Source organism: Mirounga leonina, unplaced genomic scaffold (assembly GCF_011800145.1).
Source record: "Mirounga leonina isolate KUSES-001 unplaced genomic scaffold, KU_Mleo_1.0 Mir_168, whole genome shotgun sequence".
Lineage (NCBI taxonomy): Eukaryota > Metazoa > Chordata > Mammalia > Carnivora > Phocidae > Mirounga > Mirounga leonina.
In genome coordinates, this window is record NW_023270426.1 from 35,586,174 (window position 1) to 35,606,117 (window position 19,944).

At 38.2% G+C, this 19,944-nt stretch overlaps 1 protein-coding gene and 1 non-coding gene across 3 annotated transcripts in view; one reads left to right on the top strand and one right to left on the bottom strand.

Annotated features, from left to right (window-relative positions):
- PDE4D (phosphodiesterase 4D) overlaps positions 1–19,944 on the bottom strand; it is a 1,027,393-nt gene that overhangs the window by 999,626 nt on the left and 7,823 nt on the right. The window contains exon 1 of one of the 2 annotated variants that reach the window (XM_035014468.1): positions 10,614–10,983. The exons of the other annotated variant lie outside the window; for it this stretch is intronic. Coding sequence (XP_034870359.1) covers positions 10,614–10,685 — 72 coding nt within the window. The 5' untranslated portion in view covers positions 10,686–10,983. Of the gene's footprint in view, positions 1–10,613; positions 10,984–19,944 lie in introns of those variants that run through there. 2 annotated transcript variants of the gene reach the window in all.
- Positions 11,519–11,623, top strand: LOC118017193. Its single transcript, XR_004681063.1, has one exon. It is a non-coding gene; the product is annotated as a U6 spliceosomal RNA (small nuclear RNA).

Sequence of the window (19,944 nt, forward strand, 5' to 3'; positions counted from 1 at the left end):
ACTTAGGTAACTGCCACATAAAAAAACTCATAAAATACCAATTTATGTATGAATCATATTCCAGCTTCTACTCCTGAAAATTGCCTGACTTCTTCATTGTCAGTAAAATACTGAGTCTTCCGTGAATGAAGTCATCATCACAGCATTTTCTAGCTCAATTCAAAATACAAAAGACCACTGGCTTGTATTCAATGTCTTTTCCAAATGAGGCTTGTAGGCAATACTGAGAACTGGAAGCATCAACCCCCCAAAAAGAAGTTTATACTGAAACTCTGCTCAGATGTCTGTCATATATGAGTGACAGAAAAGGAGGAGAAGTAGCAATAGTGGTACAATTCATAGAAAAAGCATGGCCAACAGCCGTGATCAGTGTGCGTGCTAACTGAATTTCCCCTGCAAGAGAAACAGCAGAGTGTTTGGGGTAGGTGACTTTGCTATAAATGATCTCCAGATGATCACAGATTCTTCTCATTCTATGATTCCATAGATCTATAATTTGAAAGCACAATGATATATTCCAAAAGAGAAGTTGAGAGGCTCGATTTCTGGGCTCTGCTCTCAATATTGGGCAACTTACCTTCTTTCTGGGCCTGAGTTTCCATATCTCTTTTTTTTTTTTTGCATTTTTAAAATTTTATTATGTTATGTTAATCACCATACATAACATCATTCGTTTCTGATGTAGTGTTCCATGATTCATTGTTTGCGTATAACACCCAGTGCTCCATTCAGTACGTGCCCTCTTTAATACCCATCACCAGGCTAACCCATCCCCCCATCCCCCTCCCCTCTAGAATCCTCAGTTTGTTTCTCGGAGTCCATAGTCTCTCCTGGAAATTGGAGGGGGGTAGTTTCCATATCTTTAAAATAATGTATACTTTTCAGTTTTTAGAACCTCTGACTTTTCATTTACCACTGCATTTGGTGATCACTATTTGGCACATACAAGCTGGCATGTGGGCGCAGGTACATACGTGCACTTGCGTGCACACACACAAATTTCTAGTTTGATATTATTATGACTTTCTATAGCCCAGGTAGAACTTACACCCATTTTAGTAAAGATCAGTGTTTATCTAACCTAAAGATTTCTTTGGATAGCACATTTAACAACTCACGAGAAAACCTACTCCAATATCTCCTAACGCCAACTGAATTTTGTCATATACATAAATAATTGTTTTAGAATTGAAATTTTAGCCATATATTAAGGTAAATAAAAACAGTGTGTTCTTCTATGACTGAGATAGGTCACTGAATGCCAGCTTATGTTGGATGAAAGCAAAGTCTCTGCACAGAAGAAATTGGAAACTAAGGGACTTAGAGGATGAAAATAAAAGCTATAAAGGTATTATGCAAAATGGAAATAAAGACCAGTAATCAGTCTGGTAAATATCCAAAAGTTTAAAATTGAAAAGTAATACAACTATTAGGATATGATTATCTTCACATGCAGTTGTGTGGGTCATCTGCAATGAGGCATCTGAAGGCTCATACGCCTTAGAGGCCTAAAGTTGTACTTAGTCATGAAAAAATTTTAAAAGGATGATATGAAGTCAATTAAAATTGGCAACAAGATTTTGTCCAAAACGGATCTGAAGCTATAGATCCTCACATACCAGGAGGGTAGTTTCTTGCCCCCTCCACCAAGAATGTTCTACAGGGCTCTTCTTCTGTCACCCATCTATTAAAATTTCGTGCTCCTAGGATTCCAGCCTATCTCATTTTCATGGAATAATCTCATTCACTCTTAAAGGTTTAACAGCAGCTTGTATCTGATGAGTTCTAAATATGTATCTCCAGCTGCGACTTGTACACTTCAAAGTCTACCAGTCTCTGCAACCTGCATGTCTCACAGGAACCTCAAAGGCAACACGCTCAAATTTAACTCTCTATCTTCCCCCTCAGACTAGCTCATTCTCCTCTGTTTTTGTTTTTTTTTTTTTAAGATTTTATTTTTAAGTAATCTCTACACCCAAAGTGGGGCTTGAATTCAACCCCAAGACCAACAGTCTCATGCTTCACTGAAGGAACAAGCCAGGCGCCCTTTGTCCTCCTATTTCCTTCTCCCCCCCCCACGGACAGTATGATCATCCACCCAGGAAATCAAGCTAGAAATACAGACATTATTCCTGACTGTCTCTCACTCTCAGCATCCAAACAGGCAGCAAGTCATGCTGATTTTTACTTTCTAATTTTTTAGATCTAATTTATCTTGCTTCCATTCTGACTACCTTTGGACAGGTTCTCATTCTTACCTTGGCTATTAAAATAACATTTTAGTTGATCTTTTGCCTCATAAATTTATTCCTTGTGCAGCCAACAGAGGGATCTTTGAAAAACACAATTCCATCTATTTCTCTCCCCCGCTGAACATACTTCAGTATCTTCTGAGGTCTTTGAGCCTCTCCCACCCTTAGTGTCACACAGAGGATTATTCCCTTGGGAGCTGATCCCTCTCAGCCAACCCCTCCAGGTTCATCTCTCATTACTCCATGACTTACTTGTTTTAGCAACACTAAAATACTTGGATTCCTCCACATATCTGGCCTTAGCTAATATGTCTGTGATTTCAATAGGCATCCTTTGCCCCAAAACACCATGACGCCCTTCTTTAATCTTTCTTATATTAACCTAAATAAATTTTTCACATCTGTTAATACTCAGCTCTGCCAACACCTCATCTCAGAAGCCTTTCTTCATTCACTTTCTCCTCAATAGCCCCTTCCCCCTTGTGCTTCCCAGCCCTGGGGTACTATCTCTACCTTCCACTTAGAACATTGTATTGCTCTTATTTTCTTATTTCTGGGCTGGTCTCTCTCACTAGCAAGCTATGCGATCACTGAGGTCAGATTATTTGACTAGCACAATGTCTGGCACTCCATAAATACTGAATTAAATAACTAATATAAACATGATACCAGATTCCTAACTTCAGTCTTTCGCCATGTAGAGTATTTAAATGAGATCTGGATGTAGGTGCTTATAACTAAAGCCATTTTTTCATTTGAAGGATATAGATGACACATTCAGAGAGAAGTTAAGTTACATAATTCCCGTCTCTAGGTTTGGAACACAGTCTTACAACTGACTGTGATCGTGTTGATATAAAATGTTTGTGTAAGTATGACTGTTCTGGATGGAAACTTAGTAAGATTCTCCAAATGTGCTATTTTATACCTTGTTGGATTTAGATCTTTTGTTTAAAGTGTAGAAAAATTACAAGAAAATATCCTACAATTGACCCCCAGGTTAGCTAAAGCCATGGAAAAGCAAGGGGCCAAAATTTGATGTTTAAAAGACACTTGAGGGCACCTGAGTGGTGCAGTCAGTTAAGAGACTCTTGGTTTTGATCTGAGGGTCGTGAGATGGAGCCCCTCCTCCGGCTCCCCACTGAGTCTGCTTGAGATTCTCTCTCCCTCTCCCTCTGCCCCTCTAGCTTGTGTGCACTCTCTAAAATAAATAAGTATATCTTTTTAAAACATAAAATAAAATAAAGGACACTTGAAAAAGTGGTGAGATTTAAAAGGCTCCTGAATGTATAACTAAAGCTTTGAGCATTTTGAGTGATGGTGATTGCTCTCACTTCTATCTCAGAATCATTAAAACTCTACCAGACTATGATAAAAATGAGTAGTGTAAAAAACTCTGGGCACTCTTGGTTTTATTTTTATTTATTTTTTCTGCATTTAATCTACTGATTTTATATGGTGCTAAGAGAATACTATTCTACAAGCGGTCTCTCAAACCAAAATAATGAAAAGTGAAAGAAAGAAAGCCTTCAGAGTTAAATGATAAATCCCCTTAAGAATTATTTATACTTTGTAAAATATTCCTCTTTTTGTTTTGTATTTTAACACTGTTATTGTGAAAATTGTCCGTCCAAATTTATAAAGATATAAATGCAAGTAATATCCTTGGAAAATGCCATCTGTACTCTTAACTTGTCCCCTGGGGGAAGAGAAGATAAAATAAACAAGGCCTACTAAAAAGTATTTCTATAAGGAAGCTCTTTTATGGAATGAAGATAACAGGGAACTAGCAAAAGAAAGATCATACATGTTAGAACAGCCCATAATAACATCTGCAAGGTCACTGTTAAAATACAATAAAAGAGTCTATATTGCCAACCTCTTAATCCCCCGTAACATTTTAGAGAAGAAAAGTGCAAGGCAGTATTGCCATTCATAAGATAGATGCCAAATGAAAACTCTGTAACAGGAAAATCCTCCTCGTCCATTTTTATGAAGAAAAATAAATTTCAAATCATAGTTATTTATTGTTATAGAATCCCGAATGGTTACCTTAACTCAAACCTTTATGTCAAAACAAGGATGTACATACACACACATATACATTTTATTGAAAGGTGCCTCCCATACTGATATAGTGTTTCTAACCTCTTTGGGGAACTAAAAACAACAATGAAGTTTGAAATTCTACCTATCCTGGCATTATCTAATATTTATACTTTTTTTTTGCAATAAGAATGTACTTCCTCTTTTCTGCCTAATACTGTAATGGCAGGTACATGGCATTATGCATTTGGCAAAACCCATGAAACACTGAGATTTTTGCTAAGAATTACCCACTTTTGTGTTGTGGTCATCTGAGAACGCTAGTGCCAACTGTCTGTATCTTTGCACTTCCTGGTTTCTTAAATTCTAGTAGCAGCTCTCCTGATTCCCTAACTCTGAGCTCTTGGAACAACCGTATAGTTTTATAATTACTTGTATTATATACTGTCCTGTGTGAAATTCCTAGAACATGGTCATATACATTTATTATCTCTCCCATCCTAGATGCCACCAAAGGGGGGAAATGTATAAAACCACAATGGTAGTAAGGAACCAGAAGAGTCATCAGAAAGCAGAATATTTCAACAAATGAAGGAGCCAAAGCAGATAAAGAAGTGATACTTAATGAAACAAAGTAAAATAAACTAGAGTTTGAAGTGAGTAGAAGGGATATAAATGAGGGAGAGAGAAATTAAGATTGCCTTGTCTAACCAAAAAAGGTTTAGAAATCCAAAACATCAAGTACAGTGAAGTCCAGAAAGAGGACAGCAGTGAAAAGGGTAACTGATAATAAGAGTTATAATACTAAGTCTCTAAATAGAGAAGTAGTCATTATGCCTCACTGCCAGAGGGAAATATTTGAAGACCCTTCACTAAAAACAAAAACTTCACTGATAATAATAAAGGAAAATATAATAGCTCCACAGAAAAGACCTCCACAATCTGCCATGTTCTGATCCTCCATAAAACCATCAATTCAGCCCTATCACCCTAAAGCAAAATTCAAGTCAGAATTTATTCAACTTTTCATCCCTTGAACTTGAATAAAAAGATGATCATGGCTCATCAGGCATCTGAAGAAAACCTGCCTTGAAAGAAACAAACAGAGGAAGATAAAACGACCCAAATGAAAAAAAGAATTTGGAGAAAATTCATTAATATTTTCAACTACTATCCTAAGAGAAATGTCAAAATATTCCTTCACTATAACACGATCAAGATGTCATGATAATGTAACAATCAGAGAACAAGAAAGAGCTAACAAAAACAGGAATGCTAAAATAAAAGATTCAATGGAAGAGTTAGAATATAAATATGAGAGAAGTTCCTAGAAAGTAGAATTTCTTTTTAAAAAAATGATTTATTTCTTCATTTGAGAGAGAGAGAGAGAAAGAGAGAGCACGAGCGCAACCGGGGGCTGGGGGGTGCGGGGAGGCAGAGGGAAAAGTAGACTCCCGGCTAAGTAGGGAGCCTGACGCAGGGCTTGATCCCAGGACCCTGGGATCACAACCTGAGCCAAAGGCAGATGCTTAACTGACTGAGCCACCCAGGTGCCCCTAGAATTTCTTTAAAAGATAAAAAATAAGATAGGAAAGATAAGAGACAGTGAAACTGATCTAAGAGATTCTACATCCAACTAATACTCCTGGAATAAGAGAATGGAGAATAGTGGAGATGATAAATTATCACAGAAATACTCTAAGAGTATTTCGCAGAGTTTATGGATTCAAATCTGGAGATTCAAAAGACCCACAGCAGTGGGTAGAGGTTGCACCAATAAGCTAAGGCTGCCTAAGGAATCTGCTATAGGGCTGCAAGGAAAATTTTATCAGCCATAAGAAGAAACCATCCCACGTGTGATACCAAAGACTACATCAGCTACTGTTTTCATTACACTCTCCTGGAATCATTTCTGTCATTCTCACAAGTTTAACTGCAATCTGCATGTGATGACTCCTAAAATTATATCTCCAGTTGCAAATTCCATACCTCAGGTAGTCTGCTCTACCTGCATATCTTGCAGGAAAGTAAATGTACCATGTTCAAATTTGATTTACCATCCTTCCCCATGTATCAGCTCTTCCTTCTGTTTCTTTATTCTGCCTGTTCCTGTTTTCCCTTGATGTTGTAGGGGCCAAGGGTAGGCCACCCCCAAAATGTGCCACTTCGGCACGCAGATAATTTTAAGCTGAAAACAAGACCCAAAGAGTCAAGAAGAAACTTTAACCTTCCCTCTAACTGCCTAAAAAAGAATTTAGATAGAGCACCTGCTCCCTTAAGAGACCTATCACCAGAGATGGCCACACTATTATGTGAACTAGTAGCAGTAGACAGGGAGGAGTTTAGCAAAGTCTGTTTGTTAAAATTCTTGCCTATATCCCATTGTTTCTGGACAGTCCAGCAAACATTTGTTTACAAAACATTTACTCTTTTGTATCTTTCTGTGAATTGCTTTTCTTCCCTGTGAAGTTCCAGACCCCTATCTCCTCCTTAAGTCAGGATGACATAAATTACTCATTTGCCTGAGGGTCTTTGGAGTCTCGTCTTTATGCAAATTCTCCACACATATGAAATTACATTTGATTTTCTCCTGTTGATCTGTCTCGTGCCAATTTAATTGAGTCCAGCTATCAGAATCTTGAAGGATGGAGGAAAATTTTTTTTTCTCCAAGAATTGGACAATCATCCATCAAACAGAAACAACCGGATGTTTGGGAGTCACCGTTTATTCTGCGCTCTCTCTCACCATCAGCATACAAACAGCCACAGAGTTCTGTCAATTTTGCTTGCTTTAAAAAAAAAACTCTCCAAACCATCTTCCATTTTCCATTCTTACTAGCTTTATGTAGAGTCATATAAATTTGCAGCAATCAAAGGTAATAATGCCAAAGCACTAGACAAATTTATTATGGAACAGAATACAGGTCAAGACCAGATGATGTATATATGAAAACTTACCACAACAACATGGGAATCTTACCATAATCAAGGTGGCATTGCAAGTAGATGAGGAAAATATGGCTATTTCAGTATATGGTGATGGGACCAGGGGTTATCCATTCAGAAAAAAAATAAAGTTATAATCCTTTATGGCATAAGCATAATCACACTTACAGATGGATTTAAAACTTAAATGTAAAAAACAGAACTATGGAAGTATTAAAAGAAAAAATAGGAGATTATAAGACCTTGGATTAAAGACCTCTTCAACAGAGGAGATAAGGAAAATACAGTATGCAAATCATCAAACACAAAGCAGTAGAGGCTTCTATACTCCCTCTGTGGTAGAAACAAGAGTGATCGTGAAAACTGTAAGCAAGCTTTCCCAATGCATTGCTTTTCTTTGCTCCATTTCTCTTTCCATACCCATCCTATTAAGCTATTTTATAACCTTGCTCTTATTCTTTGAACTTCCTCATCTATATCATCATCATCTTGATTTTCAAGTCTAAATGCTCCAAACTGTGTCAGCCATCGCCCATGGAGCCTCCCTACCTCTTTGTCCAGCAAATGCAAAAACACACAAGTGAATTAGAGTTATCCTATGTAGCACTCACTGTATTTCACGCTTTGTACCAAGCACCTTACATACTTCATTTTTAATCTTCAAGACAACTTTCAAGGGAGTTTTTGTTACAACCATTTGGTATAATTGCTTCAATCTCAGTCTCTTTCTCTTAGGAAAACCACTTTTTTTCTTTTTTAAAACTTAAATTCAATTAATCAACATATAATGTATTATTAGCTTCAGAGACAGAGTTCGGTGATTTCACCAGTCTTATATAACACCCAGTGCTCATTACATCACGTGCTCTAATGTCCATCACCCAGTTACCCATCCCCTACCCACCTGCCTTCCAGCAGCCCTCACTTTGTTTCCTATGATTAAGAGTCTCTTATGGTTCGTCTCCCTTTCTGATTTCATCTTGGAGAGCCACTTTTCTAAAAAGCTGATATGTATTTACCTTAAATAACTTACATATAAAAGAAAGAACAAGGATGGAATGAAAACAAATGACTGTACAATTTCACCACCAGACAGAAAGCATTAATATTAGGTAAACATGATTCCAGACATCTTTCTAAGAATGTATTATGATAGATGGTTTGGTGGACAGAGAGAAAGAAAAAGAGAAATGAGAGAAGTATTTTCCTAAAAATGTGAATCATATATGCTGTTATTTTTATTTAAAATTATTAAATTTAATTGTAATTGGTATCAACAGAAGGAAAATAACTTGAAGATATAATTGTTAAGCTTTATATAACCATAAGATATTGTGTGAGAAAAAGCAGACAACTCACTCTCCTCTATTTTCTTAAAAAAGAGCATTTTAGTGTTTTCACATTCTCTCCTTCTATCGTCCCTTCCCTTCCTCCCATCATCCTCTTTCTTCTCCTAATTGTTATTCTTACAATAACCAGGTTTGTAACATGTATAGTCTCTCTGCAATCATTGTTTCTATCATTGTTTATAATTCATCCTATAGATGAGTTTATCATAGAACAATTACTCTGGAACATTCCTTATAAGACTTGACACTGTTTGTAAGTTGTGTATGTGTGAGTATTTGATTAGTGCATTTTTTTCTCCCCAAAGACTTAAGTTCCATCAAGTCAGGGACTACTCTCACACCACACCTCATACAATGCCTGACACAGAAAAAGTATTCAATATATATATTTGTTGAAGAAGCAAATGTGTTAAGGGTCCCATGGAATGAGCATATAGTACAATAATAATGGTGATTCAAAAAAGGGTGAGGTACTCAAGAAAAACTTTATAGAAGATGAAATCTTTGAGGACCATTGGATTGTGCTAGATGACAGTGTCACAGGTTAATTTGTATTTTTATTTTAGTGGTGGAATGGAGTAGGAATCAGCAGGAGATTGGCCCAATGAGATAGGGTGCGTGACATAATTTTATACATTATGGGTTTTACACACAGAAAACTATCTTGAAGAATAATACCTAAATGTTTACTGTAGTTATCTGAGGGCAAATGGATTCCAAATAACTTCTCTTCTTCTATCTATCTCTAAAATCTGTCTCTTAAACAGTAAACACATACCACTTTTATCATTAGATAAAAAATAATAAAGCAATTTTCACTGTGGAAAAATGCATATCCATAACAATTAACATCTATGGAGGGCTTACTTTGTGCCAAAAATGCTCTAAATACCTAAACAGTATCGATTCATTTAATATTTGAAACAAAACGGTGAGGTAAGATTTATTGCTGTGCTCATTTATGGCTGAAGACAGTTAGAACCAGGAGAGGTTAAATACTTTGCTCAAGGTCATATAGCTATTAAGGAGAGGAACTAGCATTTGAAACCAAGCTGTGTAGCGCCAGAGTAAACTACCCCTCAGAGCAGAGCAACATTTTGGTAATCTGAACTCTCTTTGTACTGTTTTCAATTAGAAGAAATCCAGGCAGTGTTACTGACAGGCACAGACAGCCTCCATTGGGCAATCTCCTCGTTTTCCGCTCATCCACTTTAAAACACGAAGACCTTCGAGCTCATTCATTTGATTCTCCCTACCAAAAACAGGCCACACGAATAACTAGGAACAGGGCATTTAAAATCCTTTAAGACGCTGTCTCCTGAACAAGTTGCGTATGAAATCAAATCCCTTTATTTTTTCTCCATCCTCTCTTCTTAGACTAAATCAATGGATAATTCATCACCTTTCCTCAACGGGCCGTTTCTAATACCTTCCATTTGATTGGCATTTCTTATCCTAATATAAATGTCATGCCTCATCAGGGTCACATAGTGAAAGGCGCTGTGCTCTGCTTGCCGGAGTTTTCAAGGGCGTTTGGTGACTCCTGTCATGTACAGCTGATGTATCATTCTGCACTGACTTAACTAAACAAAGAGCAGGAACTGCAGGTAATTCTTACCCTCTAGGCAAAGTCCATGCCTTAACGTAGGACGGAAAACCAAACACACTCGTGAATCAACCTAATAAATACACATCTTGCCTTGTGACTTCTGGGCCTTTTTAGTTTCCTTTTTTGCTCAACTCAGAAAGATGCAGAGAAGCAGGTTTTGAGTAAAACCTTCTTTCTCCAAAGAAGTTCTTTATTCTACTATTAAGAAATTGGATAAGTCAGATAGAGCCCATGTTTAATCATGACTCCTTAATAACTAGGCTATTGCAAATACATGTGTGTGTAGAACCCAGTCTTTTTTCATGTATGAAATGTATGTTTTCCATGAACTTTCTATATTATATCTTACAGTGATTAAGTGTGTGAGTTGGTTGCATGACCCTAAGATTTTTTCGATACTTTAAAACATACCGTTATGTCCCTGCCCACAGCATATTCTTGCATAGTAGTTCTACTCAGTTCATGGAGATGTTTTTGAGCCATCTCCTGATAGCATAGTAGAATTTTTACAACCAACTCAGTTCACTGAAACAATGTAGATAGGTGACCTAGAAAACAGAAGTGAAATATTCAATTTGGGGTCTAGAATCATTTAATTCATCTAACCATATAATTATCAACTCTCTGTCTCATTCTGTATTGTGTGACTCCTCCTTAACGCATAAACCTCAGGAAAAGGACCAATAAAATCTAAGATGAAACACCACTTTTTCTCATTTATGCCTTTATTATGTGAGTCATCTTTTTCGTAATCATTACTTGGCCTTGGCCTACGTTATTTAAGTTCCTCCTTCTTTTAACTAATCTCATTTGCTTCCATCTATGCTGAACTGCATTGTTTTCTCCTGAGACACAGTGAAAAGAAAATTGTTGTGCTTTTATCTACTCATGTTCCTTCTCTAATCCAGCAGGGAGCTCAGTACTCAATACAGCGTTTTACTATCACACGATTTCATCGTCATCCATCACCATCTATAATTTTTCCTGAGAAACCACTCTGCTTTTCTGTAATTTCTGGCGCTTCTGCAATGATCACAGACAATAAAATAACAAAATAAAAGAGGAAAGAGCAATTTTAAAAACAAGAGCAATAAATGGATAACATTCTCTGCTCTCTTTTGACACAAATAAATTCAGTCCACTGACATCTGATGTATTCACTCATATATGCCCACATTTCACTTATTCATGTTCCCCAAGTCTCTTCACTCTGGGAAAAAAAACAAAACTGTTGAGGTGTCTTGCACCCTCCCTTGCTAAGCCCTGATGCTTGCTTCTGCACTGAGGTATGATGAGTGTTCTTTAAAGTGAATCTGGTGCTCGCTTCAGCAGCACATATACTAAAATTGTAACTACAGCAAAGATTAGCATGGCCCCCGTGCAAGGATGACAAGCAAATTCGTGAAGCATTCCATATTAAAAAAAAAAAAAAAGGGAAAAAGAATAAGGGGAATCTACGTGGCAGAAAGGGACAGCAGAAAAACAGTTTGGATAGGCCCAGTTATAGGTCTCTTCACCTGGCTTTGCAAATATAAACTTGCACTGAAAGAGACTAGAAGGAAAGCTTAGTCTTTTTTCTTGAACATCAGGAAAGAAGACACATTAAGGTTCTCCTATAATTTTCTTACCAATTGTTCCATGTCCCAAAAAAATACATGAACTGTTTGTGTAAATACAAGAATATACCTAAAATTTAGAAAATCTAATTGAGCTTGAGAAGAAAAACTACATCAGAATACCATCGTGTCAGGGCCCCCCGGGTGGCTCTGTCGTTAAGCGTCTGCCTTCAGCTCAGGTCATGATCCCAGGGTCCTGGGATCGAGCCCCACATCGGGCTCCCTGCTCGGCGGGAAGCCTACTTCTCCCTCTCCCACTCCCCCTGCTTGTGTTCCCTCTCTCGCTGTGTCTCTCTCTGTCAAATGAATAAATAAAATCTTAAAAAAAAAAAAAAAAAAGAATACCACCATGTCTTGACAGATCCCAAATTTCCAACATCTGGAGAATTTCAGCACCTCACTGCTTATTTAATTTACCAGCATGGTTCTCCCATCCTTTTGCTTCTAAGAATGCTGTAGTTTGTTTTGGCAAATGAAAAATCATTTTGATGACTTCAGAGTACCCCTGAAGCAGATTCTTCCTTCGCTTTCTTCTTCGAAGCATCATATAACAAGTCAGTAAGCCACACTTCGGGTACAATCCTGGGTGCATACTACTTCATTACCTTTAATTTTCAAAAGTTCTGCACAGTTAAGTATTATTCATTTTCTTCATTTGCTGAAGAATGAAATTCAGTGTGGGAGAGGTTACATAGCTCTCCAGCTCCTGGCAGGTAGTAAATAACACAGCTAGTATTCAGAATCAGGTCTGACTGGCCGCAAATTTGCGGTCTTTCATTCTACAACTCCGGGGTGTATCAGTAGGCTTAACCCTAATCATAGAGGCCTCCCCAGGCATAGAGGGCTATAGCACAGAGCTGGTTATAGGTGGGACTTGATAAAGGACATTTTCAATGTTCGATGTTTGTGGACCCTGCTCCTGGGCTCCCAGGGAAGCTACACTTGAACATTTACCATGGTCAGAATGACTTAACCAAACTTCAAAGTATGGGCTCTGTTTCTGCCCTGAACGCACAGTGTACATCTGCTTTGTTAGCCAATAACCTAAAAGGAACATTTCAAACTGAAGAGTAAAAATTTCCCTAAGTTCCATTCCCATACTTCAAAGCCTGCAAGCTTGCACATAATAAAAGCATAAGATAAAGTTTGTAATTTTCTGAGCTATCCTTCATCATGATGATTTGTAATTCCTGATGTAACAAAACCATATATAACCCCATATTAAACATTCCTTCTCTGGAGCACTCTCTTCTTCCTGAAGGTTGTGTATCTACCAGGCAGCTGTCCTAACTGGGGCTCAAATAAAACTCTCTCTCTTTTTTTTTTTTTCCAGAAATTCTAAAAGGTTTGAGTTCAAGAAGTTCTTTTGGATCTTGGATACAAGTCCTTTATCTGTAGTGTCATTTGCAAATATCTTCTCCCATTCTATGGGTTGCCTCTTTGTTTTGTTGACTGTTTCCTTTGCTGTGCAGAAGGTTTTTAGCTTGATGAAGTCCCAGTAGTTCATTTTTGCTTTTGTTTCACTAGCCTGTGGAGATGTATCTTGAAATACATTGGCTGTGGCCGATGTCGAAGAGGTTACTGCCTATGTTCTCCTCTAGGATTTTGATGGATTCCTGTCCCACATTGAGATCTTTCAGCCACTTTGAGTTTATCTTTGTGAATGGTGTTAGAGAATGGTCGAGCTTCATTCTTCTGTATGTAGCTGTCCAATTTTCCCAGCACCATTTATTGAAGAGACTCTTTTTTCCATTGCATATTTTTTCCTGCTTTGTCGAAGATTATTTGACCATAAAGTTGAGGGTCTACATCTGGGCTCTCTATTCTGTTCCATCGGTCTATATGTCTGTTTCTGTGCCAGTACCATGCTGCTGGTGATCACTGCTTTGTAATATAGCTTGAAATAAGGCAACGTGATGCCCCCAGGTTTGTTTTTCTTTTTCAACATTTCCTTTTCTGATTCCATACAAATTTTAGGATTGTTTGTTCCAGCACTTTGAAAAAAGTCATTGGAATTTTGATCAGGACGGCATTGAAGGTATAGATTGCTCTGGATAGCATAGGCATTTTAACAATGTTTATTCTTCCGATCCATGAGCATGGAATGTTTTTCCATCTTTTTGTGTCTTCTTCAATTTCTTTCATGAGTTCTGTAGTTCCTAGAGTATAGATATTTTACCTTTGGTTAGGTTTATTCCAAGGTATCTTATGGTTTTTGGTGCTATTATAAATGGAATCATTTCTTTAATTTCTTTTTCTACAGTTGCATTATTAGTGTATAAGAAAGCAACTGATTTCTGTGCATTGATTTTGAATACCCAACTTTTACGTCAACATGGATGGGACTGGAGGAGATTATGCTAAGTGAAATAAGTCAAGCAGAGAAAGTCAATTATCATATGGTTCACTTATTTGTGGAACATAAGGAATAGCATGGAGGACATTAGGAGAAGGAAGGGAAAAATGGGGGGGGGGAATTGGAGGGAGAGATGAACTATGAGAGACTATGGACTCCGAGAAACAAACTGAGGGTTTTAGAGGGGAGGGGAGTGGGGGGATGGGTTAGCCTGGTGATGGGTATTAAGGAGGACACATACCGCATGGAGCACTGGGTGTTACATGAAAACAATGAATCGTGGATCACCACATCAAAAACTAATGATGTATTATATGGTGACTAACATAATAAAATTAAATTTAAAAAAAGAAATTCTAAAATGTTTATTCACTTTGCATCAAGAGGTGAGGGAATATTCCAGAATGAAGGTTAAGTTTTCCATGCAATAAGAGAAGTTATGACTTCTGCAATACCAGTTATACACCACAGTTGTCCTAAATGTGCCCAAAATGGAATTTGCAATCTGGCCATTTGCTGTGGCAGTACTATAGGCCTGAGCTGATTAGCACAGACACTTTTACTTTGGAAGGTGAGCTAGGAAGGGGATTTATACCTCGATTTGCAGTTGTCATTTTTTTGTTGTTGTTGTTGTTTGTTTTTTGTTTGTTTGTTTGTTTGTTTGTTTTTTATTCATGAGAGATAGAGAGAGAGGCAGAGGCAGAGGGAGAAGCAGGCTCCCCGCGGAGCAGGGAGCCCGATGCGGGACTCGATCCCAGGACCCTGGGATCACGACCTGAGCTGAAGGCAGACGCTTAACCGACTGAGCCACCCAGGCGTCCCTGCAGTTGTCGTTTTGTGAGAGGAACAAAAAACAAGAGAATAGTGGGTGCTGTGGACTGAATTGTATACCCCTAAATTTATAGGTTGAAACCTTATCCCCCAACAGTACCATATTTGGAGAGAGTGCCTTTAGGAGGATATTAAGTTTACTTGTGGTCATAAGGATCTGGTGCCCTTATAAGAAGAGGACAATACATCAGAGCTCTGTCTCTTGGCCACATGAGGAGGACACAGCAGCAAGGCAGCTACCGAAAAGCCAGGAAGAGATCTCACCAAAAACTCAACCACGATCTCAGACTTCCAGACTCCAGAACAGTGAGAAAATAAATTTCTGTCATTTAAGCCACCCAGTCTATGTGACCGTGTTATGGTAGCCCGAGCTAATACAATGGGGCTTTGGGGAATGTCATGGTGTCCGTCACCTTTCTTCCTAAAAGACATGGTATATCCCTACACACATATATTCACAAATGATGATTTGGTTTTTAGCCCACACGAAGAAAGGGGTTATAGTCAGATGATGAAATAACTATATTCGTTAAAAACAAAACCAAACTCTGAGCACAAACAGTTCTGCTTCAGGGTGCAAGGGTGCACCCTGAAGGGTGCAGGTGACAAAACAGAGCATGGAGGTGGGCAAAGGGTCAGCTCCACCACCATCTCACACATATGGCTATCAGAGACCACAGACGCATCATCCACAGAGAGAGGGACTGGGTGCCACCAAAATGTGGCCCTGCCTAGAAGGACAGCCTTCCTCGTACGGCAGCAAGGAAAGGGACTGGGATGAGGGATGACAAGGAGCACAACTGTTTACAGGGCATATAAAACACTGGAGACTCTCAGAAATAAAGGGAGGAGGTTGGAACAGGAAGAGAAAGAGGGAGAACGGGAGAGACCGAGGTGCCACAGTCACACAAAGGGGGGGGGGTCAATGCACACTGCAGTTAGGATAGACAACACCGTTAATGGGACCTCATTTGTATTCATTGGCTTTGAGGGATCAAGTGACATTCATATTCAAGCAGTGACATTTTACAATATACATTAATGTTTGCACTTCATAACATATTTATCATAACAGATTTTTTTTTAAGATTTTATTTATTTATTTGAGAGAGAGAGACTGAGAGAGAGAGAGAGCATGAGAGGGGGGAGGGTCGGGAGGGTGAGAGGGAGAAGCAGACTCCCCGCCGAGCAGGGAGCCCGATGTGGGACTCGATCCAGGGACTCCAGGATCATGACCTGAGCCGAAGGCAGTCGCTTAACCGACTGAGCCACCCAGGCGCCTCTATCATAACAGATTTTAAAGTTCTGCCTGAAATATAGTAATAGTGTAGCAGCATTCTTCTTTTCCTTCATTCTGTTTTTACAGAAGAAACGGTTTTATTATCCACGTCAGATACTTTTGCCTGATATTTTCAGGAAAAGCTCTGACATGCTACTAAAAAAAGCCCACATTGTTATTTTAACTTCCATAAATGTTTAGGTTAGTCAGACATTGCTCTGCTTCTAGAAATATATATATCTTAATGTAAAATGATCCTCCCAGGAATAAAAAATTGCCAGGAAAGCATACTAAGTGACATGATGCTCACAAGGCTGGTATCTCTGAGAAAAGGCCTCGGAAGAATCTGACAAATTACTGTCAGGTAGTACATTTAAGAAACGCTCACTAAAAGACAGCATTAGAATCGAATTCCTTGACGCTGTTGGAGTCCATTTTTAAAGCAAGTGATTCAAGCTTTCAGGTTATTTCATATGCATATCATGCTTTTGCTAAAATTTATTCATCACTACTGAACATCGTAGATAAGAGACCAGAAGAGGACAAGACAACAGTCCCAGTGGTCTATGATCTAGCAGCACCTGGAGGGCCCAGGAGAAGAGAACTCCCATTCCCAGAGCAGATCTAGGAATGGTAGCATGGGGGAAACTCTGTGCTTGGAGAAACGGTGTGGTTCGAGCTCCTGGAAGCTGAAAATGGCTCAGGGCCACTAGAAGAGAAGTTGACTATACCAAAAAAAAAAAAAAAAAAAAAAAAAAGCTGAGAGTGACAAACATGCCATCAGTCTCCTTCATCTAAGTGCCCCTTTCTTTCTCATGCACTTGGCAACCACTCAAAGGGTTTCCTTTGCCTTGCTGGGCAGCACACACTGGGGCTAGCCTGGGCTGGGATTCAGATTCTCATTTACTGCAGGGCCGCACTGATGGGCACAGTGACGTGAGACCCCGTCTTCGGTTAGGGCATCAGAAGCTGCAGAGCACATGCCTGCTTCTATTTGGGGGAGTGAGAAGCAAGGCTCCACTCTATGTGCAGCCTCCTTTATTCTCCCCAAACTTCCCTCCATTAGCTTTCAGAGACAACCAATCCTACCACAGACAAATGTGGCAACGCAAATGCCATGCATCCTGGAGATGATGTAAGGCCCTGCCTTCCCAGTCTCTCCCCAAGCCGCCTTGTCACATGGTCACCTGTGTTATCTACGCAGGGATGTCCCCGCTGAATAATCTTTCCAACACAATGTTGAAATATAGTGTACTGGCTTGCTTGGGGCCAAGCTCAGCCACTCTTCTGTTTGAGCTGTTTGTATTAGGGAAACATGGTTAACGTTGTGAGGACTCCCCCATTCACTGGGGTGCAGGCTACCAGGCCTTCCAGGAAGAAGAGACAGAGGGCCCTTCTCGGCTCGCCTAGCACTAAGTCACCATGCTCTCAACTTCTGCTCCCCACCCATCTTTTTCTATCATCCTTTCACCTCTAACTGTTCATTACTTATTTTTAAAAGACTTTGTTTTCTGTTTTTGTTTTTTTACTTTCTTTAGTTCTAAATTTCTTTTCTTAATCTTTAATTTTCGGGCGCCTGGATGGCTCAGTTGGTTAAGTGACTGCCTTCGGCTCAGGTCATGATCCTGGAGTCCCTGGATCGAGTCCCGCATCAGGCTCCCTGCTCGGCGGGGAGTCTGCTTCTCCCTCTGACCCTCCCCCCTCTCATGGGCTCTCTCTCATTCTCTCTCTCTCAAAAAAATAAATAAAATCTTTAAAAAAAAAATCTTTAATTTTCTTTGCATGTTTATTTTCATGACATAAGCCTACTCTTTTAATACTTTATCTGGTTTAATTTTATCTCTAACCTTTGGCCTCATTTGTTTGACTTTTTATCTATTGTTTTAAATCTAATATATTTCATCCTACCATGAATTTTACCTATTTGGTTGTCTTTTTGTTAGGATTTTAGTTCTTTTTTCCCCTTACTTTCTGATCTTAAATTGCTTTCAACTTAAAAAGAAAAATTCCTTCCCCTTCTAACCTACTCTTCTCCATCTCTTATTTCTAAATTGGGCATGTTCTTCTCTTTCTCCAATAGGCTTGTTCACTCTGACCAGGAAAGTCAGAAGGCCTTTCTCCCCAGTCTTTTCCAGTGTGCACCCCTCCAGATATCTATACTTGCCTTTTCAAGGACATCCCTTCAACATTCTAATCCCAAGAAACTCAAAAGACCACAGGTTAATCATTCTCATCAGGGCTATAATTCTCTAGATTATTGTTGCCTGCTAACACATTATGCTATGTAGTTCATGTCCCCAATTCCTATGTATTTTTTAGCATACCTGACATTTGAATTTGGCTTAACCATGACTAGAGTTGGCAATAGTCTATATAAGGATATTTAGAATAGGAGGTCAGACCTGGGAAGAAACCCTCAATGCCAGTGACTGTCAAACTTCAGTTTTATATTATCTAAAATACTTTGATAAACTATTTTTTCTCTCATATATCTTCAAGTCAAACATTTTTTATCATAAGTTCAAATATTTGCTAAATAAATAGTTAAAAGGAATGGGTTATCCAACTGTGAAATTCACATTTTAAAATAAAATTGTTAAATAATTTTCTGAAACTGCATCCAATGAAATCAAAATGCCATGGTAATTTGGTCTCCATTATCCATTAAAATTTTAAGAACAAAGTCTTCATTAATAACCAGAAATTTAATATTATTAATATTTCCCCTTAAACCTGTATTTCCATTCTATTTACTTAGAAATTGTTATCAAACTTATAATGTATTTTAAATTTCAATGCATTTTATAGCCCTACCAAATGTCTATGCAACAAAAAAGCATTAAATGGACATTTAATTGTTTAAAACTATACTGTGACCATAATGCCTTGAGTATTAAAATTTTTCTTCTGAGTGGAGTTATCATTATAGTCACATCGTTTAGTACATAGTTATTCAAAACATTTAATAAGTTTTAATAACTGCTTAATGTAAAACTAAAATTTCATTGGAAATTCATCTCTTAATGAGACAAATGGTTTTGAATTTCTCAACCTGTTCATTTATTTGAGGGTGAATATATTTCACTGTTAGAATAAATTATATTCCTATATTTAAGTTTTATAATAAGTGCTACAACTAAATAGGTATGTGGGAATGGGGTAAGTTTCATTATGGTAATATTATTAGATCCTTAAATCCAGACACATGCCAAAAAAACACCCAAAACTGAGGATGTGATATCATCATTCTCAAATGTCTATCAGCTGTAGACTTGAAATAAGTCCTTCAATTTTGTTAAAAGTAAAGAATTGATATGTACTTTTTTTGCACAAAAAAAAGGTTACTCAATAAGAGTAATTCACTTTTTTAATCACTCTTTTATCAGTACCAAGATAGTAATTCAAATTGTCCTTTTGATTTCTATTGGAAACATGTTAGATATTTTGCATAGCAATGCACCATAGTGAAGTCTGCGGTGGGAAAGAAGTGAATCTCTTTGTCAAGCGGGAGAGGGAAAATTATGAAAAGGGAAACTGGAAAAGAGAAATTGTAACTCCAATTGGATTGGTTGTCAGGCAGATCTGTTTCAGAAAAGGGAACACATGTTTTTTGGGGTTTTTTTTTTTTAAAGATTTTATTTATTTATTTGACAGAGAGAG